The following is a 22,886-nucleotide window of genomic DNA, read 5'->3' on the forward strand; positions in this document are numbered from 1 at the left end:
GTTTCTGGCATTTCTCTTCAGAACTGACCATTTGCCACTGCCCATGACCAGGAGCAGTTTTCCAACACAAGGTGTGTACACAGCCAGGGATGCCCATCACGTAGCAGTGCCCTCTGGCTGTGGAGCAGTGCAGAGTGACCCACTGCCTCTGACAGGGTAAAATGCAATTGGGTCCCCAGTGCTTAAAGATTCAGTCATGATAACAAGTTATTTTTCAAAATTCCTGAAGAAACAAGAATATAGCATCTTGTTGCCTACAATGTTCTCTCCTATCCCAGTAATTTTTGCAGTTTCTATGCTGCTCTTTTAAAAGGCACATAACCCTTATTCCACAAGACAGTGTTTTCAATTGCTGTATTCCAGATGCCAGTCAACAGAGCAACAGCCGCAGCTTATTTCTGCACTAATTAATCAATCTGCACACAAGATGAAGGGATAGTGCTGTAAAAATACCTACATATCCTCATGTAGCAGTGTTCAGGTTTTCCTGGCTCAGAAATGTTCTACAGTATTGAAAGAGTTAGAAAGGAGAAGGATGAAGCTAGTTCAATAGTATAGATGATATTTCCTAACAAGAAAAAGGTTATAATTCAGGGAGATGGCAGTGATTTCATTCAGGTAGGCAAAGGCAAAAAGATCAGAACCAAGGGGCCGTGTGAGGTGTTACTGCCTTGCATGGTAACAGTTTGATGGCAGTGACTGGAAATGCAGTTTAACACAAACCACCTGATAGGCAAAACTGCTGCAGAGAGTCATCACTGAATCTGACAGAGACTGACATCACTGACATTGCTCAGTTGTCATTCATAACACTGGATTAAGAGTTTGAAGCCCAGTTCTTAATTGTAGAAATGCACATCAAACTAGACAAAGCTACTTGGCACTTAAGTAATGACATGGTTAAGCCACAAATTGCATCTTTAGGCAGCTAAGTACAGACTGAAAAGTCCAAGCTGAACTTTGTTCCATGCAATAAAAACAAGTGTATTTCTCAAAGCTGTGGGACAAGGTGACCACTGCAATTACCTGAAAACTAAACTTTCCCTCTGTTTTCATTTTACTGCTGGAAAAAGACTGTGTATACAATAACTACATGCATGCAAAAAGTATCTCACCATTTGAATCCAGGGGTTTCATTTTAAACAAAGCAGCTCCCAAGCTTCTGGTTTGGTTGGTTGCTACTGACTTTTGAAAATACAAACCTTGACCACAAGGCGTGTTTCCAGTAAATTCAGCTCTGATGCTCTTGGCAGATTGTTTTGGGAGCTGGAGCGATGTGCATTTGCTCTCAGGGGGCTGGATGCCACAAAAGAAGTGGAAGCTCTGCACGGGGACTGCTGCTGGGTCTCATCCTGTGCCACAGAGCGGGAAGGAACAGGATGAACCACCAAATCCAGCAACCTGTTAAAATACTCATTTTACACTAGGAAAATCAAGAAATAAATGAAAAAAAACATGCTGTGATGCTGACAACACGAACACTCAGTGAACAAGAAATACAGGTAAACCCTCACTGCTGGGGTGATACGTTAGGCCCACATAGAAGTAACAGGCACTTCTTTCTGTTCGTCTTTTAAAGTGTACACCAAGAGCTTGGTGGTGGTCAAAGCTTTAGTTTCAGCTGTATTAAACTCTGTAAACACATTTCTCATAATGTAAACACATGTATTTGCCTAACTAAGATTATCATAGCAGAAAAGTATGTTTCTCCAAATAGTACTTATGATGAATTGTGTCTCAAACGTATATTTTATGTGCAAAAAAAGCAAAACAAAGCTATTTTCACATGTACCTTCCCACCAAGACACATAATTCAAAGAGATTTCTCTCCTTTTTCTGTCTCCCCTCAAACACATAGAACAAGGCTAAACTTTTTGAAAAGGCTGCTTACTTCTTATATTCTGAGAACTTGGTTGTCTTGTTTCCTAGCCATGCTTCTTTAAATCTGGACAGTACTTTACTGATGAAACTTGTTCTTGTATGCACATTTCCTGCATTAGCCTGCCTTGTTGCTGTTGATAATGGCTTTGGCCTTGGGACTGTAAAGCAAGAGGGAAAAGCATCAGCCTTGTGTATTCAAAGTGATGGCCAGCTGCACATCCTAGTTCCCTTCTCTAAAATTACCTTCTCTTAAGACTGATGAAGGCAAACGGTACGGCTTGGCTCTCTCTACTGCCAGCTTCCTTTGAACTGTGGGAAGGATCTTGATATATTGGTCTAAGAGAGAATTTCTGGCTACTGCTCTCTCTCTCAAGCGAGGATCACGATCATTCTGGCAAAGGAAATGTGTAAAGCAAGAAGTTAACAATTCACCAGAAGTTCATTGCACAGGACTGTCTCTGCTCTTTCCAGCTAAGGCCTAAATTTGCTCTACAGACAAAGGACAACAAATCCACTGCACAGAACCACAGCAAGGTCCACCCAGGAGCACACACCAATTTCACCTGGTAGTTTTGGATAAGTGCAAAGAAGACTGGAATAAAAGCAGAACATTAAACTCCTAGTTAAAAGGACTCTGGCACTTTGCAGAGCCTTATTTTCACATACATACTTGTTAACACGTGCAATTTTCAAATGGCTTACGGAAGAGCAGGCTTTCCCCTGGTTATCATGAAATATAGATGTCTGAGATTACTGAATACACAGGGCAACTGCAAATTATGTTGGACAAAATGATGGGAAAATTAGGAAAATCTACTTAGACACACCTTCTGTCTGGAACACAGTTTTCACACACTTAAACCTTCCAAGACTACCTTTTAAGTTTGATTTACTGGAAAAATACACTTTCAAAAAGCAACACATGCACCAGAGATCCCTAAGAGAAGTTCACATAATGCAGAATTTGATCTGGATATTTTGAGAAACATAAGTTAGAATTCATGTCATAAAATTGGTAGCATGGAAACTACTGGAATCAGAGAGCTTGCGTGCGCTATAATTTAAGACAATAAAAAACCCAAAACCACAACTAAACCCCACTACACATATTGGACCTGTTGAGCATCCAGACTGCTCTTGGGTAAAAGCAAGATACAAGATGTGACATACAACATACTCTTTATTCCACAGAAAAAACTGACACAAATAACTTCCCTAGCTAAACCATATATAACAGCAGGATTTGAGGAACTGAATGAAAATATGGGATTGTAGAAAAGATACCTATTTTTTTGTCAGATACAAACAAACTTTCAGTGGAGTCAACCACTGAACATTTAATTTATAACTTCACACGGCAGTTTGCAGTAGTAAAATTATTTCACCCACCTTTTAGGTTGAGTTGTAACTTGACATGTAGGAACTTATTCCTATTCTTTCAAAGAGTGATATAAAAGACAAAGCAAAATTTTTCTTGAAGACTATCAAAAGTGATCAGTCACACTTACAGAAACTTGCATACTCAGCAGGACTGCTACCCTTACCAACAGATTGGCCTTCATGGATTGATTCAGCTGGAGTGCTGGGATGTAGTTGGCACGCTGCAGATGGTGGACTAAGAGGAATTCATGGTTCTGAACACCAGATTTGGTCTGTAAAAACTTCTCCAAACACTCCTGTGAGAAATAACACATTTCAGACATCATTACCATTCTGCCTCTTCTCTTGCCAAAGAGACAAGGTTTTTTTTTTTGTTTCTTCTCCAGACTCACTTTTTCTGTGTCTGTGAAGGGCAGCTTCAGCAAATCCTCCATCAGCCCCATCTCCTGACAGATTTCATACATGTGCTTTAGCAACTCTTCTATGTTTAACTTCGTGGTGTGTTGCTGCAACAGACCCCAAGCCTCCACCATGCACCTGCAGTTAAGGTTTAGGACATGGAAAGGAATGGAAACACTGAGGCCAAAAAGATACCCCACAGTGATAGTATCCATTCAAAGCTCAAAGGAAATGGAGGGGAGCCCCATTTGTGCCATCAGTTCTCCACATTTCCCAAGATGTGAATGCCAAGAGTGGAGGTTTCCTTACCTATTGGACAAGAGCACAGTGAGGAACAGCCGCACCTCGCTGCTGCTGCACATCGACGGCTTCATCATCTGCATGTACCTGAGGGCTCGCCTGTGCTCCCCCTGGCACATCAGGGACTGGATTATCCTCATGTGTTGCCATGACACAGTCTTGAGTGTAGCTGGATGGAAGAGCAGCGCCAGGGAATTCTGGACAAGTTGAGAACAACTTCATTACCAGAGATACACACACCCATGCAACAAAGAGTCAAAACTTTCTGCAGCAAGGCTGGATGTGCGTGAGACCAACTTAGAGGTCTCAATAACAAAATACTTGAGCCAGGACACATCAGTAGAAATTCTTCAGGTATTTGCAGGGAAAAAAATCAGCGATAAAATTTTGAACGTCTTAAAAGGAACAATTCAGATTTTTCTAAGTTCACGAAACTGTGGACAAACATCCCTTTTTATAAATACATTACTAAATAATAAGTTACTCAACAATCAAATTGGTTCTATTCGTATAGTGACAGGTAAAAAACAACCTAAAGCATTAGGAAGATCAGGCTGACGTATCACTCCTGCAGTCTTTTGTCTCAAATGTTCCTGCTACCATCAGTTTCCATGCTTCAAGTATGGAAAAAAAACTCTTTTAGAATCAGTGCCCAACTCTTTTAGAATCAGTGCCCAACCTAAAACAGAGATGGCTTTGCAAATTCAAATATTAAGCATTATTTATGCTGATTATGCCTTTGTTTCAATCAATTTCTGTCAAAGTAGTTAAAACAAAATTTCAAATCATTAACTTGTTGCTGAAGATGTCAAACCAGTGTTAAAAAAACTTCTTATGCTCTTAGGTGCTGGTAACACCTAAGTACCAATTTAAAAAAAATTGTTATTGGTTACAGCTCTGCAGTGTAATGTTTGTCTAACTCAACTGTTTCATACTTACTTCATAATCATTGTGATCCAGAAGCCAAAACCCTCGAATCAGCTTAACAAGACCCCAAGGGATAGCAAAGGCAGTTGGAAAGGAGTCAATTGAAGTTTCTGTTTTATTTGGAAAGGAATGCATAATATCCAGCAGCAAGTAAATTGTCTGAGAGTATCTAATTAAGGCAAATAAATCGCTAAGACCAAAAACTTGTATCACAGTACATTTAGCAAAACAATGAAATAAGAATATGAAAATTGTAGAAAGCAGAACATCCCAAGGTATTGATCTTACCATTTTAAGCTATAAAAACCCATTGTATCAAGTCAGGTCCTAATCTCAAAACTATATTCTGAATATACTTCCAGAAAGAAACACTTGTGGATTTCTGGAAGGCAATCAAAAAAGCAGCTATTGGGTGTTTATATACTGCTCTTAAAACCCAGGCTTCTGCTTCTGTCAGTGAAGCTACCAGTTGGACACTCAACACACTTCAACATCCAATGCTTAATTATTAAAGAAAACAAGTTCTACAGCTGTTTTATTCTCCTCATTTCCTGTCTTCACAAAACCAACACAAATTATGGTGCCCTTACAATGCAACTTAGCGCTGACTGATTGAAACTGTGTTTAAAACTGCATGTGGATCATGTCTGAGTAAGGCAACTTGGGACCACAATCATTTTTAACCCTTTGCTTTCCAGCCTCCCTTCTTCGTTTAGCCAACAAACAACAAAGGAAAGTCTGCATGGTCCAGCAGCTTAAAAATTAGGCTTCAGCCCAATGACTGTTCTCAACCCCCTCTTTATTATTCTGTGTGCTTGTACTTTTTACACAAAAAAAAGCAAACACTGTTAGCTGGGCTGGGAAACAAATCAGCAACTGGAAAACCATTCCTACAAACCCTTCTGTTCTGAAGCAGCATATTTCAGGCACTGTTCTAAAACACAGTCCTTTACTACAGAAAGGAGTGCTTTAAAAAATTAAAAACTATTATGTTTTGAAAGAAACTAAGTGAGGTTTTTATCTTGAATATTTTAGGGAACCTGTTTGCTTGTATCAGAAAAGAATTTGCAAAAAAACACATAGGTGACAAACATGTAAGAACATTTATGTTGTTATTACTGAAGGAGAAATAACAGAATCTGGAAAGGATACAATTGCATGTTTGTCACTTTCTTCAATGCTTTCTAGCAAATAGAGATCCAGCAGTGCCTGAAATGAAAGATGAAAAGGTTTTCTAATGCTCCTGTCTTTCACCATCATTGGCTTTAGGGGACTGCTGCTGCTGCTGCTGCTGGGGTTTTCAGTGAACAGAACACTCACATGTAAACTAACAGGTGGGTATCTCCCAGTGCCGCCTTCATCTCTCCGCCACAACTTCTCCACTTCCTCTCCCAACTGGGAAACCATTCCATCAATCATCAAGCAATCAGAATCCCATTTGCCTCTGCAACAAAAGGGACCAAGGGCTTGCACAGAGTAAAACACTCATTCCAGCCTCTCAGTGTCACAGATTTCGGGAGTCAGAGCAAAGATGGTCCTTAGCTCACAAGGATCTTATTCATTAAGGAGTCCAACGCACAAACCCAAGAGAAGAGTTGCAATGACCTTTGGGTTCCAGGCTTGCTTTCATGCTCTGTTACGTGTAATGCCAAGGAGTGCAGACAAAGGGTTTTAACTGCAAAAATAACCACACTCACAGAGTCTAACAGTGGCAGCTTTCTAGAGAATTCCTCTAAGCCTTACCTTGATAAGCGCTTGAGTTTCTGTCGGTGACCTGTATAGTAGCTCTGAATCAGAGGGTAATTGTAGAAAGGTCTGGACAAATGCATGTCATCATCTACAGGTGATAAAGTAAAAGCAAGTTAAAATAAGACCACGTTTTTCAACTAAAACTTTGGTCTAGACAGACAGAAATCTCACAACCTCCAGAAGCCTCCAACTCTCAATCCAATCCTGTTTCTGCCGTTGCTAAAGGAGAACTAAGACAAAACTACTACTGCTGCAAACTGCAGAACTACAACTACTTCTTGTCTCAAGATCAGTTTCATGTTTGCGGTTGATGCTGCATTCAGAGAATGTAGGGTAAGCTCAAGGCTACTCCTAAATAAACAACTCTCAAAGGGAATGATTTTTTGAATATGTGAACATCTGTAAAATAATTAAAGCTGAAAATGGAATTTATAAGATGTCTCAATTAAGAGCATTTCCAAGGTGCACTTTCACCTCAAGCAATAAATCAAAGGTTCAAAATATGCAGGTACTGCTTTTACTATCAAAATGAGTGTGCTGGTACTACAGGTTCTGCTTACCTAAACTTTCGGGAAGGAGACTGGATCGACAGAACCAGATCACCACTTGTACATACAAAAATATGAGGCTGGTTACCACCTGCTTATTTGTCAAATCTGAAAAACCTGAAAGAAAGGCAAAACATGATTTGAGTTTTGCAATTCCTTTCATTTTACAAAACCCCCTTTGCAGAACAAACAAAGTGTGAACAAACACAGTGGAAACCTGTCTTTGTAGTTGTCCCTCTGGATCACTTATGAATTTGAAGGAAAAAATACACCATTCCACCCCCCACCAAAAAAAACCCCAATCACTACAAAGAAACAGAATCATGAAAGATTAAAATTGAGAAATAAAGCCTAAACTATAAGATACACTCAAGAAGACAACATTTGTTTTCCATGTAGCAGAGATTTTTACTTTAGCCAAAGAGATTATAGTCTTCTATTTCCCTCAACATGCCAACAACAATTTTTAAAATCAGAAGTCAAAAAAGCTCAAGGAAATTGCTTTACTCATTTTGGTTTCCTTTCTATTTCCCAGCAATTTGCACACAACTATCAATTGCTAGTTAACAATTGGGAACACTTCTCAGCATTACCACACTCTGTTGCTGCAATTGCTGCGCCCAGGTCCTTATTCAGCTCAGTGCTGAACCAGTGCACCCTCTCCTACCCAGCCTCATGAACTCCACAACAAGCTGCTCCCCTGAACTCAACGTGGCTTAAATCAAAGTCCCAACTGATCAGATTTAAGCCTCTCCTCCCAGCTCAACCTGACTCTCTCCCAACCATCCAAAACAACAATGGCTCCTGTCTCCACAGTTACAACCCAAGCATCTTCCAAATGTTAACTATCAGACCAAAGGCCTAGCAGGGCTCTCACCAACCTTTCTCTGTAAGCTCTCGGGCTTCTGTTAGGAAACAGTTCAGGACTGTGCTGAGGTTGCTCAGCAGCAGCTGGCAGTGCTGGAGGGACTGTAATGTCTGGGGGTCAATGAAGTTGCAGGAGCCATCAAACAGCGGAACACCTTGTCAAGGAGAAATATTGAATCATCACTCAGCAGAGCAACTGCACACTTCCAGACTTCAACACTTCAACAACCACAAGCGACTTAAAGAACCACTTAAAGAACCAGCAGCATACACTGGCAGAGTAGTGAAGAAGATCCTTTACAAAGAATGACTCCAGGTTTCAAAAACCACCACACCACTACTCACATATTTGGTCCAGTTCATCTTTTGTGCAGATCACTTTGTTCCACGTCCACTCAAGAACAAACCGTAAATTTACAGCAGAACTTGGCTGCTCTTTAAAAACAGAAAACAAAAAGGACATGAAGCCACAATTTCTAACCAAAACACACACACCACATAAAAACAATGGAAGCAGCATTACCTTCAGAAGTCCAGTGTTTAATGCATCCCGTCAGAAGTTCCAAAGAACCTGTCTGCACAGCAGCTGACAACACTGCCTCTAACTGCTCCTCCTGAACAGAACAGACAAAAGCAAATCACAACCTCACAGACTTTTCCTCTCAGTCTCACCTTGATAAACACTGCAGCTTCTGTTGGTGACCCATGCAGTAGCCCTGAATCAGACACTACCTGAGCCACTGACAGAAGCGTTTGCTTCTGACTGGCTACCCACTCAGACATTAGCTGCAAATGCTGCTACTTCCATATTCTTGACTCTTTCTTCATTCTAGCCACAGGCTGGACTGCTGGCTGGTTTGAGGAACACAGGAATGTTTTCCTCTGACATTTCAACTTCATGCAGGCTAGTTTCAATCTCCATTTCTGTGCCTCAGGGTTTCAGTCTTCATTTACAGAGTCCCAGTTAACTATTTCCAGTAACATCCTCTGCTAATACCCATTATGCACTTTGGGCACACCTCTCTGCCATCAGGAGTATGTGAAGGGGACAGAGCAAACACCACTGTGTTTGCATGGAAATAGTGAAGCTGAGGCCAAGCAGCTCCTGAGACTAGCAAGACAGGAAGCAACTTTGACAGCCAAAACATGAAGTTTCAATTTGTTAAAGCACCATAAAGAAGCGAAACATTTCAGTTCTAATGGGCTGGAATTTCAGCCTGTTCAATTACTGTATTCTAATGCCATGGCAGTCCTTGAGAAGGATAATGCACAGGCATGCACACACATGGGAAATAATGTAGCAGCTAATTCCAGCTGCTGTTCAGACATTTATTTCAGGTGAAATGATCCTGCAAAGAAATTTACATTTTTCTTTTTTTTTTCCTTGTCTCTCTTTTTTCTAAAAGATACTCAAAAATAGGTTTTCCTTCTAAGTTAAATTATTACATTCAAGGACATTTCTACACATTCTGTCATTTGAAAGCATGTGTGATACTTCCATTTTTTCTGAAATCTGGTTTCAGACAAAGAAACATGCCAAATACTCCTTAGAGTGGCCAAAGAAATTCAAACCCAAGCTCTTAACCTAATTCTGAAATTTCTCTTTCTAGCATCCAAAAGCAGTCCCTGCTCAAATGCATAACAAGTCTGAACAATATAGTCATAATTCAGGAAATGTCATCATAAAACTTCTTGCTTTCCCAAGTTACTTCCCAACCAGATTTGACATCAGAACATCTAATGAGAATGTAAGAGCCTACATCAGCCTTGCAAAATATGCATTATGTGGGCTGGGCCAGCTTGCACAGAGGAGTTTGGATCAGCTTGCAAATTCGGAGTTTGGATCTAAGAATATTATTATTTCTGCTAAATAATGTCAAGCTGCCTCTTAGAGCAACTTGCAAGTAAAACTCAGATGGTCATGTCTTGTAGCCTCTACAGCCTTCAGACAAGATGGATATATTTCCCCCTGGATTTTCCAGCATACACTCACCTGACTCAGACTGGATGGCTGGACATCAACCAGTCTTGGAGACAGCAAGCCAGCTACAAGACACCGAGAGTAGCTGTCACGGATGGCTTCACTTATTAAAGGACCAGATTTCTTCAAAAACTTCAGGGTCTGAAACATCAATCAAAACAGGTTGAGACAGCATTCAATCACGAAGGTTCTGCCTTAAAAACAACAGCCAAACTAATGGTTTCAATTTTTAAAAAAATACCCTGTAGAAGAAAATACCAACCCTTGCAATGCTAAAGGAAGCATTTGCCAGCCTGTCTGTCAATACACAGGCCTGGTATTTTCCCTGACACAAATTACATTTTGTAAAAGTTAAACCTAACACACAACTTTAAATCACACATCTGTGCTTGTTTGTGCTGAAGCTGAAATATTTAGTGAGCTGGAACTTAATTTGAAAAAGTTGGTCAAAAGCTGTGCAGTGGCTCAGAAATTAGAATTTGGCCAAGGTTGAGAGAAAAAACATGCATTTCTTCCTCAACAGTTAAATCACTTTTCCCTCTCTCCATGCTCAAGTTCATCAGGGATCAAGACCCTAACTCCACACCATACAAAGAAGTAAACACTTTCCCCAGCTTCCACCACACTCATCTTTTCCAGCCATTCAATCCCTGCTCATGCCTCCCTACAACACTGCCATTTGCATGAAACTGGCACGATATGACTGCAGCTATGCATGTACATGGGCAGTGTGAGCATCAAGTGGTCTCTGACACTCAAAGCACTGCAAGAGAAAAGTTACAGAAGGTTCATCTCTTGACACTCTCAAGACAATAAAAAAGTCACCTCCTTCTGGAAGCCGGTGCAAGTCATGTGAACAACTCCCGAGCTGAGCAAGCAGGTCACATCTGCAGAAACAAGGAACATTTGACAGACCTTGGCACCTTCTCACCAGTTTATGCTTTATAAATACTGCTGTCTGCAAAGACAAACCTCCAGCACCACTTTTCCTTCATCACATCACTTACACACATCCCATAAAAAGGAGTTACTCTCTGTCTCTAGAAACTTGAGTGCCACCCAGTGCTGTGCTTCGTGCCTCAGCTCAAAGGCATTTCATTTTGGGACCATCACCCCTTCCCAGGCCATGTTACAGAAGCCCCAAAACCCAAAACTCAGCTGCCTGTCAGATATGTTTCACAAGACTAAGTGCTTTGTCAGGACAAGGTAACCAGGTTGGAGAAGGTTTGTGGGGCTTTTTTTGGTTTGGTTTTCATGTGACAAACAATGAACAAGAAAGAGAACCACTCAAGTGGCATTTGACCTCCACCAAAGCTTGCCACTATTCAAATGAAAAGCAGTGAAATACCTACCAAAATTATAGGTGCTTGGATTAAAGAACTGTTCAGGCGGTAGATAAGAAGAAGGAACTCCTCGACTCAGACTACGCTCGTGTACCAGAATATCCAAAATGAGGTTTGGAGAAGTCATGCTTATTACAGGATCCAGTGACCACAGGGCAAAATAGGGGCAATCATGAAGGAATTCTTCTGGCCTTAAAGAAAACAAGTGCACATGTTCAATAGCAATTTTTAAATTAACCTTTTGTAGGGATATTGAAACGTCTTAATTAAAACCTACCCTGGTGATTCTGGCATTTGAGCATGATACCAGCGATTGATGTCGAACACTCCCAAATGAACAGATGGTTTTTCTTGACCATAGGTATTCACTTGCCAACTGAAGATTGATACACTGGTGTCAGGAGAGATTACTGTCAAAGACAAGACATTGTTTCTTACTCTAGAAAATATGAGATATTTGCTGTTATTTCATTCATGAAACACAGCTCTTTACTTAGGAATGATAAAAAAAATTACGAAATAGCAACCATCTCTACAATAGATTTCAGTGCCTCTTTTTCTTATTCAAATTATATTTGTTTTAAGCAAAATCAAATACACAATTATTAATTAAGTTTTGCATGCTGAATGAATAATTATTTGGGGGTTTTTAATGGGGTGGCTTGTATTCAACAAGCTGTCATCTAGGCTGACAAATCCTTGGTAGTTTTCCACCAGGCACATTTCCAGTCACTTTTCCCCGAGCCTGTAGCATTGCAAAAGGTGTTTGAAACTCCTAAAACTGGCCTTAGTCCATCAATCCAGCCTGCGCAGAACCCTCTGCAAAGCCTTCCTACCTTCCAACAGATCAACATTCTTGTTCATGATGGTGCTGTCCCAAACTTACTGAGGGTGCACTCGATCCCCTCATTCAGATCATTGATTAAGATATTTCACAGGACCGGCTCCAGTTCTCAGCCCTGGGGAACTAGATTCACTGGATGCACATTGGATGCAGCCAGAGGTTTGAGCAGCATAAAAAAAAATCAGGTAACACTCCTAAGCAACAGAATGATCTTACTGTTCAATGAAGACAACTGGCAGAACAAACTGACTGACCAGCCTTATACAGATGACCCCACACACTGTTCCAGCACCCCAGCAAACATAAAATAAAACCTACTTTTTCCCTTAAAAGATGATGTTCAGAGGGATAAGAAGTCTCACATAACTTAAGCACACGTTTTTTTAATAAGCCCAACAAGGTCAGCTAGATGAATATTTAAGACTTTAGGACTGTGGGTACAGAACAGCATTCATTGCTCAGATATCCAAACCATGTAGTTCAGAATAACCAAGCAGGGACATCAGAACAAACCTTCATTAACGTTGTCCTCTCTGTCAGCACGGTTGCAAAATTTTTCTATGGTCTGACAGCTGAGGAATTTAGTATTGCTGGTCTGCCCTCTCCAGGGAAAGATTCCACCAGAGAGATCTAAACTGAAGAGCTTGACACAACATGTAAAATCCTGGGGGGAAAAATTAAGAAGAGAGGAAAGGCAATTTTGAAATAACAATATACATTATACCTAAGTATGAATTAATGCAAATATCTGATATAATATGCTTATTTTACTGTATGTTTCCCATCAACAGGAATTACATCTGACATGCAAGAGAATTAAGTGTCAAGTCATAATGAGCAAGTTTTACTCTAAAGGCTTTTGCACATTTTCAAAATTTAGCATTTCCCTAACATTAGTCGAGATCTAAACATATTTTGTAGAATTTCTTGCATCATCAAACTGTCATTACAAACCTGAATATGTACTTACAAAGAGACATCTAAAACAATGCAACACACCTTCACACAAAGCCTTTGCTCCATGTTTTGATTACAGAACCTGACATTAGAGCAGCTAAAGTTCTGTCAGGGGACGTTATCGATAGGCACATCAGTAGAGTGCTCACCTCTCTAGTAACAATGAGAACTTCCTAGAGATTTAAAACCTTCTTTCAAAGGTTTTTGAGCTCTTATCAGGGAAATATCCCTCAATTCCTTATGGCGAGGACATGGAATGAACATGGACAATGTGTTTAAGATCCCAAATTGCTACAGAGCAAGAAAACTGCCTTGAGATACACAGAAATAGATATACAGAAAGGATGGCCCTGAACCTCTGCCACCACCATTTTCTAAGGAAGCATTAAGTGAAATACTGTCTTTCCAGTACAGCCTTCATTTAACCTGTCTACCAAACAATATGTGAATATGTGTGTACTGTGGACAAATAGCTACTCTACAATAAAGGAGCCCTACAAAACACCAAACTAAAAAAAAACAGCAAAACCACTTCCAAGCAAAAAATGAGTTTCCAAAACTTTCAGAGATCTAAAATGAACTGTCATGAAACAACACATTCTCATTCTATACATTTAATTCATTTAATCTGAGAAGAGACAAGCTTTCTCTTAATGGTTCCAGGAAATGCTACAAATGAATATCAAAGGTGTCTAAAACAAATGAATAAATTAAAAAGTCTTTCATTATTGAAAAGAAAAAATCGTAACATTTGTCCTGAAACATGCACATTCTATTCTATTTTATTCAGAAATTTTGGAAATAACAGATACACATGCACAGTAGTTAAGAAAAACCAAAACCATCTCTTTGAAAAACTAACATGAAGTCTAAGCAAAGAATCTCATCTTATAAAATGACTAAAGATAAAATCAATTTTAATAAAAAATGCAGACCAGAACAAGATGTCCACCATACCAAGGAACAGTTCCATAAGATAAAACACTACAATGCCATAAACTCATCAGGCATTCATTTTAATGACTAGAAATTCCAGCTTTCATTCGTATACAAAGAGCCAACTTAACTGATACTCAGGGAAACTTTATCTTTTAATCTCTCACATACAGGCCTGTCTTACCTCATACATGACTTCTCCTGATGCCAGACATTTCCTGCCACCAAATGCTAACTGCAAGAGATGTAAATTCACAGCATTCCCTTCACTGAAAAAGGTATAAAAGAGGAGATTTGATTACAAAGCTGCTTTACAATCCTCATTATCAATTTATTAGATCTAGGCTGGATCTAGGCTGAAACTGACTTAAGACCATGCTTTTGCCGAAAAGAAAAACACTGCTTCCCAATGCATGATAATTGGTCACACTTAGCCAGTAAAACAGAAAGGAGGAAATTTTTACACAAACAGCTTCAGGGGCAAATGCTAACAATGCCTTTGTTTGGAAAGCTTTAATATGCAACATGGACCTAAAATTGTTGTAAAAAGCTTTTCACAGTAAAGCATTCTCCATGAAAACTGCTTTGCAGTCAAGCTCAAGAAGACTGCCAGTCTATAAACAGGCTGGGCTAAGTAGTTTGCTGACACTGGGAGAGAGAGATGTATGTTTGTCCCCTTCCCACCTAAGTTCCAGTCCCTCTCTTGCATGCAGTGCACCCTTCTACACTCTGACTTTTTCCTTATCCCAGCTGGAAGCCATTGATTTGTTTGCTGAACACTGCTCCTTTTCTGCCAGGGAAGTTGAACTTGCACACAAGGACTCCATAGAATTCTGAAGCTCTCATGAAGCAACCAGCAATACTGTCATTGTTGTCTTTTAGGGACAACTCTGTGTGAACAAATATTAAAAAAAAAAAAAAAGCAAAATCAGTGGCCTATTGTAATTTTTATTCACCTTTGTTGTGTAGACTGAACAGCCCATAAGTAGCAACAATTTTGAAGATCATTCTCAGGCTCTTGAAAAGTAAGAGCACAGACAGGAATCCTTCCTCCTCCAAGCTGAGTGTAGTGCCTACAGGTTTGAAAAAAAAATAGAAAAGACAAATAATGGAGGCAAGCAAGTGACTACCTTTTATGCAGCAGTCAAGGTGAGGAGATTTCTGTCCATCAAAGCAATAACCTCTGTTTATGTCCTCCTCTGCCTGAGGAGGAGGAACAGAAATGATTAGTTCAGCTGCTAGGGAAAGCACTGTTCCTATTGTTGAAGCCTACTTCAACATATTGAACTTAATATGCAGTAAACCTGAACATATTTTAAAAAACACCAAACAGAAGGAGCTTCTCATTTCTTTATTTGGGCATTGTAAAAAACATTTTCTTTCAGACTTCTGAACCTTAGTTGTACCTTCACAATCTTTTCCTGACACCTAATTATGCCTCCACTGTCTATTTATCTATCAGTAATTATGGTGAGTAACTGCAGATTTGCTGAAGTAAACCCCCATCTGAATTTTGCCACGTATTTAAAGTTACATTGCTCTTCAGCAGATTTTAAATAATTTCTTAATTTTACTATTGTTTATAAATATATATGCTTCTTATTCTCATCTCCAAGGCTTCCAAGGAAAAATTGGTCCACGTACATCAATGCCTTGGAATAAGTCAGCCCCCTACTTGCATCAAGGCTGAAATGTAGGAAAGAATATGCTTTCAGGCACAGATCAGCTATTGAATTATCATGTCTCATTTGCTTCATCCTGGTCCCTTAAAAATATATAATCACCAAAATCACATTATTCAGATACTGAAGCCTTTCAGTGCATACCCTCATTGCAGTAACTGGTTCTAAAAAATAATTTCTAAAACCTGTCTCATGGAAAATCACACATTGTCTTGTTTCACTGAATATGACTGGACAGAACAAACTGACTTAGAAAAATCAGATCTCCCACACCCCTGCTGTCTGACATGTTCAGTACATTCCACAAGACCTCTATGCACAGGCACGGTAAGAAATCAATTGCAGTCCACGGCAGAAAAGGCGCTGTACTTAATCCATGTATGAGTTAATACTTCAGAAGAGGATTTCTGAACACTCCAAGGTTATACCCAACATCCCACTCATGGAAAAAGGGCTCTTGAAATTAATATATTTCCTGAAGCAAAAAATTGAGAACTCTGCACCACCAAGCATGCCAAGTGGAAGTGGCTACTTACGCCCTCTTCAAGGTTTTCATGTTCCCCAGTGACAAGTAGCCATCAGAAAATCCCACAACGAGCTGGTTGCTTCTGCTTATGTAGCACAGGGTTGATACAGCTGTTCCTGAAGGACTTCGCAATTGAAAACAGAGATGCCTCCCTTCCCGGGTCACAGCTTTTCTTCTTTGTGGAACTTCAGCAGGAATTCTAGTGACAACTTCTAGATCTACACACATAAAAGCATGTGAGAAATGAATGCATTATGCCACTTCAGTTGCATTTCAAAACTGATGTGATTATACAACATATATAATCTAATTCTGCAAATGGAACGCCCATTTTTGCAGCACCTTATTTTGGCTATTCCTGTTTCTGCACCCATTCAGAAAACAGAAGGAATCTCCGATGGAATTCTCTCTCCTATTTCAAAACTGGGTACAAATGTAACTATTATAGACAAATTCCTTTATTGGGCCTCATGAGGAAGCTACTTCTAGGGATATGAGCTCCTGAAGCCACTCTCACAACACCCAAAACAGTGCTTGCAATCTGAAAACACAAATTGCAGGATTCATTCACCCAAATGAAGGACTTTTGATAAGCCAGATTTATTTTAAAACACAAGCCTAAAGCCTGCCCCAAGCCATTGATGGAAACAGGAGAACACTCCCAAGGAATCTGGTACCTCTGACACAACATCCTATCACACAGCTGCACTGACTCAAATGGAAAAATTCCTACCTCCCACTGGCAAGAATCACAGGGACAAAGGGATGTGGGCAGCAAGAGGCCTTCCGAACATCAGGAGGAGCATTAAGCCACTCCCATTTCTGGATCAGTTCAGAACCATACCAAGTCAAACTGCTGTCTACAGCCAGCAGTGGGCAAGGTCAGAAATGCCAGCAGCCAGTCAGCACGCTGGCATCTTCATGGGATACAAGCTGGGTTTTGAAAGGAAACATTTTCTTACACCTAAATTCAAGTTTAAAAACTGCAGCTTACCCGATGCTTCTACTTCATTCTGACTGCAAGATAAATCATCCAAACAAAGGTCAACCAGAAGGACATGGCCAACATCTGTGGCCACTGCTGCCACTCCAAAGAGCCATCGCAGACTCTGGTGCAGGTGCCGCGTGCTCACGCTGGCTCCGCCGTCATTGCTGATGGGCTCGATGGCAGTCACCTGCAGGGAACGGCAGGTTAATGTCAAAGTCTTTGACAGCCCCAGGAGTAATCCTCAGAAGGGAAGCCAGCATCAGCACATCAGAAACAGGACAGGAAATACAGGATTAGACTTCCATGGGAATGAAACATTCCTAGAAAGGTTTGGAGGGAGATGCTGAATAACTAAAATCTACGCTGGCCCTCACTTTGACAGATAATATCCAACAAACATTCGAAATGCACACCAGCACTCTTACAGATGGTAGGGAAAACCGTAAAAGGCAGCCTAAACCAACAAGAGACCAAACAAGAACTTGCTCAGCCTGAGGCAGGAGCTCTCTCTGCTCCCTGACAGGCCAAGCACTCCCCATGACCTCAGCACAAGGTGAACAGACCCTTCAGCGCCCACAGCACACCCAGGACAACACTGACTGCTCCAGCAGAGACACAGGCACACCAGGGCTCCTGCACTCAAGGAGCAGGACAACACAGGAACAGGGGCTATCTTCTGGCCTCTTACAAATGCAGCACCATGAAAGCAGACAGCTTTACATCAGCAACAAAGGTTTGTCTGAAACAAAGAAGTGAATGTCACAAAGTGGTCCATCTTTTTATGTAGCTTATTTATCCCTAGAAATGGGGGAAAATAGCCAAACTTATAGGCCCCGTGAGGTTTTCTTCTATGCTATAGCAAGCACATGGTTATGACTAACATAAATAACTAGTACTGACTGGACACCTGCTTCACAATTCATCTTTCACCTTGAACACAAGAACTCCAAGCTTACAGCTACCTCTAGTAAATTCAGGTAACTTTATTTTCTTTTAGAATTCCTATGATTCAAATTAAATTCTTAATCTTCACTGCTGCTCAGAGGACTAACAAGAATATTTTCATTATTCAAATTATCGTCCTTCAAGTCTTAGTGACTGTGATGAGGAAATACAGAACACATCTTGCTGCGCAATTAGACAAGGTTCAAGAGTTGCTGCTTCTAACATTTTTCTTTTAAGGTTAATTTTTTTTCTTTTTACTTTTAAGGTTATTTTTTTCATTGTACAACTGGATTCAAATTAATCTTTACTAGCTCTGCATAGAGTCTTCCAACAATTTTCCATGTTGAAGCTCCTGAAATGGGATATTTTTCCACTATGCTATGCACTGCTTTTACCTATTCTCCTAGTGTACTGCCAACTCATTCTGAGGAAGAACAAAGAAAATGTTTCTCATTCTCTGAATGCTGCCCTTCTGCCTCATATAAACCAAGAAAATTTGGGAAAATACCATGCGGAAGTCCTGAAACATGCAATCAATATAAACCCACAAGGAAAATAATATCAGAAACATGGTGTCCCTTAGAGCCTTAAAACAAAAATGACAATAATGCAGAAAGGGGTGTTGAGAAAAAGGCTCTCTTGGCAGATACTCTGAACTGACAATATGTTAATACAATTCAGAAAACATACAACCTTCAAAGAGCTGCACCAAAGCTTTTCCTGAAACAGGATAATGCAGCACCAAACAACACAAAACCTTCATTCCCCCAAAAAGATACATACCCTTCCTGAAAAAGCAACTGCTTTAACCACTCTTGAGATCCCAAGGTCATAGAGACAGAGAACACTTCCCTCTGCTTCCTCCAAGCCCACCAGGAGCCCAGTCCTCTTCTGCCAAGAGAACTCCTTCACCACGCGGACGGCGGGAGGCTGCTCGTTCACCCCGCTGAAGCGATAGGCAGAGAGCCGCTCGCCTGTCACCGAGTTCACCACCTCCAGCTGGGGGCCACACGCCAGCCACGCCAGGCCACTTCTGCCTGCAAGGCAAAAGGAACGGCGCTCACCAAATGCCCAGCAGCACAACTGGAACAACAGCAATGCCACTGGGCCCTCCCCTCAAATGCAACAAAGGGAAAGGCCAACCTACCTACACCTGGACAATCATTTTAAATCACCCACTGCAGTCCTCAACCAATAATTCTTAAAATTAATAAACCCATTCTTTTGCATTTGTACTTGTCATTCCTGCACTCAAGAACATTCACTCTTTGGGATAAAGATTACAATAGACTGAGCTCTTGCCTGTACACCATACTTGGCCTGGTTTTGCTAAAAAACACCTAAATATGTACAGGAATACAAGTCTCAAAGCATACTTCAAATACAGCCCATCTAAACCAATTCAGTTCCAGTTTAAGAATTGTGCTTGACACATGACTACTCTGGGCAGGGATTTGGACAGGAAAGTATCTTAAAATGGGCACTGCATGTGTAATTCCAACTTTTACATGAGCTGATCCCAGAAAATATTTAAAAAGTGGTGTTTCACTCAAGAGTTTAACACTTGCTCCTCTACTGAGGAACTTCAAACTCAAAGGAAGGATGAGCTCCATTACTGCAAGTACAGTCAAGTAGATAAGATTCTACCTGCTCTTAACAGAAGCCCAGACATCCAGACAGGCATCCAGCTCTACTTTCAGATCACCTAGAAAGTCAACTGCCTAATCTGCTTAGCTGTTGTCAGCAACTCTCACTGGGTCCTCAATCTGCATCCTACTAAATACCTACGAAATACATGAGCGGGTAAAAAGAAATTTGTCCCAAAACAACACTATTTCTTCCTTGAAAACTGCCTTCTATTTCATTCAGAACTGGGGAGGGCATGGTCAGCTCTATTATTTAAATAGCACTGGACTGGAGCAGGCTGTTGCACTTTCAATGCTTCTAATTGTTAAAATATCCTGTTAGCACTATCAGAACCTGACGCATTTTACTTGACAGAACCAACCTGATGCCATGACCCTGTGCTTCAGGCAGTAACAATGTCACACCAAATCCAAATTTAAAGGAAAACGCTCACCTCCAGAAAACTTCCCAAACAGTGCAGAGTCTAGGGTGATCTCATCCTCCCCAAGTGCCTCAACAGTCACCTCTGGAAACTGCAGCAGACTGCTCGTTACCTGAGCCGTTAGGTCTCGCATTCTTCACTGGAAATAAAGAAAAAAAGGCAAAGAGACTCATGTCAGCCATAAATATCTTTGAGACTGACCCAAGCTTCATCAGTATGCAGAGACAAATCTCCCATACATCGTTTGTAGCTCTTTTTTTGCTCAAATGAAATGGCACTTGGGACAGTTTTTCATCTCACAGCAGAGCAAAAGGACAATCTTGAGCTTTTCCGATGCCTACAAGACCACCAACAACAAGTGACACAGAGGGATGAACAAGATAAATAACAGGGAAGAGAACAAGACACCAAGTTCGAGCTTACTCATACAGGTTAGCAAGATGTGATCTCAGAAAAATCATATTTCAAAAAGTTTGTGATTGCCAGGAAGCATAACCCTACAGCAGAAGATAAGAATTAGAAAGGATTTCAGCACTCTATCCCAATAGTTCCCAACAGCTAAGATTCTGTATTAGATGCAGACAAAAGGTTTGATTTTCCTTTAAGTGAGAAAACAAAACCAGCACAAATCAGAATTGGACATTAGGGCAAATTTACCCAGCTATCTGCTGTGTCTCTTGTCTGACATGACTCATTTCATTCAAGAGTTGCAGCCTGTCTAACATGGCTCAGAAAGCAATAGTTCCTAAAGTCTGTGCTGAGTCAATGCTCGTCTCTACACTGCTTCCTTTACCTGGACAGACAGACATAGGTGCCAAGGGGCTCAGTACAGAACACAGCAGTGAGGTATTTCACTGCTTGTCCCTCCCAGCACAAGTTCTACAATCTTGGCTTTACAGCAGAATTCTAGAATGACCTTCTGGAACCACTGGCAGCCATCTCATCCAACTTGAGCTGCTCGTCCAAGCCCTGCTGCTCAAGTCACCACCTAGAGCAGGCTGCCCAAGGCTGTATCCAGGTGGATCTGGAACATTTAATTCTCCAGCAGGTTTTTACAATCAGCAACTTGACAAGAACAACTGCAGCAACACCTGCAACCCATGCAACAGGGCCTGGTGTTCGCCTGGTGTTCGACTCTCTCCTGCCAGTTTAAGGATTCTGTTCTCTCCACCACACCAGCAAACCAGCATCACACCAGGAAAGGACTGTCGCCACTGTTTGTCCAAGACTACATCTGACACCTTAATTCCCAGAGCAGCCAGCCAGGCAGTCCTTGGCTGCCAGGCAGCAGGGCCGCCTGCAGGAACGCCGCAGCCCGGCTAAGCCGCAGCCATGCCGTTGTCAGGGCCGCGCCGGGCGCACGCTCCGCCTTCACCGGCAGGGCCTGCCCGGGAGCTGGGGCTGGCTGCTCCCAGAAACAACGTATCCATCCATCCATCCATCCATCTCCCCGGCACCGGGGCACCCTCGGGCCCGGCAGTCACCACGGAAAGGGGATACTGAACTCTGGGAGAGCATCCAGAGAAGGGCAAGGAAGATGGGCCGAGGGGGGAAGCGGTATGAGGAGTGGCTGAGGTTTCTTGGTCTGTTCAGCCTCAGGAGACTGAGGGGAGACCTCACTGCGGTTACACCTCCCTTGTGAGGGAACAGGAAGGGCAGGCACTGATCTCTGCTCTGTGGTGCCCAGTGACGGGACCTGAGGGAACGGCCTGGAGTTGTGTCAGGGAGGTTTAGGCTGGGTATTAGGAAAAGGTTCTTCACCCAGAGTGGCTGGGCACTGGAAGAGGCTCCCCAAGGAAGTGGTCACAGCACCAGCCTGACAAAATTCAAGAAATGCTGGCCAATGCTCTGAGGCACATGGTGTGTTTAGGGCCAGAAGTTGGACTTCAATGATCTTTGTGGGTCCTTTCCAACTCAGTTTATTCTGTGATTCTGGGTGAGAGCATCTGCTACATTTTGGTGTTCAGTTCCAGGATGACAGAAATGTAGGTAACACTACATAACACTTCAAACCTATGAACACCAGACACGTGCATTATGCTTAGGTGAATGTTAATAAGGAGAGATAAAAAACCAGACCAGTCTACAACAGTGAATTGGTGAAAATTGATTTTAGTTGCTTCTTTGAGTAAGATCTTACCTGGCCCATGTAACTGTTGGGTCCTGCTGAGATGAGCACACTGTTCTTGTCCTTTAAGGGAGACACCGGGGTCAGAAGCCAGAACAGGTCAGGTCAAAAGCAAAAGTTTTTCAGTGCCCCAGACTCCTGGGATCATATATGCTTGCGCTATTGCTTTTCACAGAAATCACACACCCACCTCCTGCATCCTTCTCTCACTGTTATTAAAATCCCAGTTGCAATATCAAAACACAAGCAAGCAGTCATTCACTAATAATTCATGTCTCAATTCAGGTTTAAACCAAGTTCTGCAGCAATGCACAGCACATCAATGCCTGCTGTGAGTCATGACACAGCCAGGGAGGAACTGACCTGAACAGTCACATCAGTAACCATGACTTGCATTTTTCACTCTACCTCACATATTGGTCATCCACACAGCCCAG

At 41.4% G+C, this 22,886-nt stretch overlaps 1 protein-coding gene across 1 annotated transcript; it reads right to left on the reverse strand.

Annotated features, from left to right (window-relative positions):
* Positions 1-1,887: 1,887 nt before the first annotated feature.
* LOC136554566 (protein ELYS-like) lies at positions 1,888-20,454 on the reverse strand. The gene is made up of 24 exons (XM_066546623.1): positions 20,334-20,454; positions 19,037-19,290; positions 17,315-17,495; positions 16,331-16,538; positions 15,069-15,185; positions 14,297-14,381; positions 12,733-12,883; positions 11,653-11,785; positions 11,385-11,566; positions 10,858-10,919; positions 10,045-10,173; positions 8,575-8,665; positions 8,397-8,486; positions 8,066-8,206; positions 7,197-7,301; positions 6,631-6,724; positions 6,208-6,331; positions 6,040-6,096; positions 4,900-5,046; positions 3,970-4,157; positions 3,654-3,798; positions 3,426-3,557; positions 2,125-2,272; positions 1,888-2,039 (listed from the first exon to the last, which is right to left on the reverse strand). The coding sequence occupies exons 1-24, from the start codon at positions 20,452-20,454 to the stop codon at positions 1,888-1,890; spliced, it is 3,237 nt and encodes a 1,078-aa protein (XP_066402720.1).
* Positions 20,455-22,886: the final 2,432 nt, after the last annotated feature.

The sequence above is a fragment of the Molothrus aeneus genome, chromosome 3 (genome assembly GCF_037042795.1).
Source record: "Molothrus aeneus isolate 106 chromosome 3, BPBGC_Maene_1.0, whole genome shotgun sequence".
In the NCBI taxonomy this organism is placed as follows: domain Eukaryota; kingdom Metazoa; phylum Chordata; class Aves; order Passeriformes; family Icteridae; genus Molothrus; species Molothrus aeneus.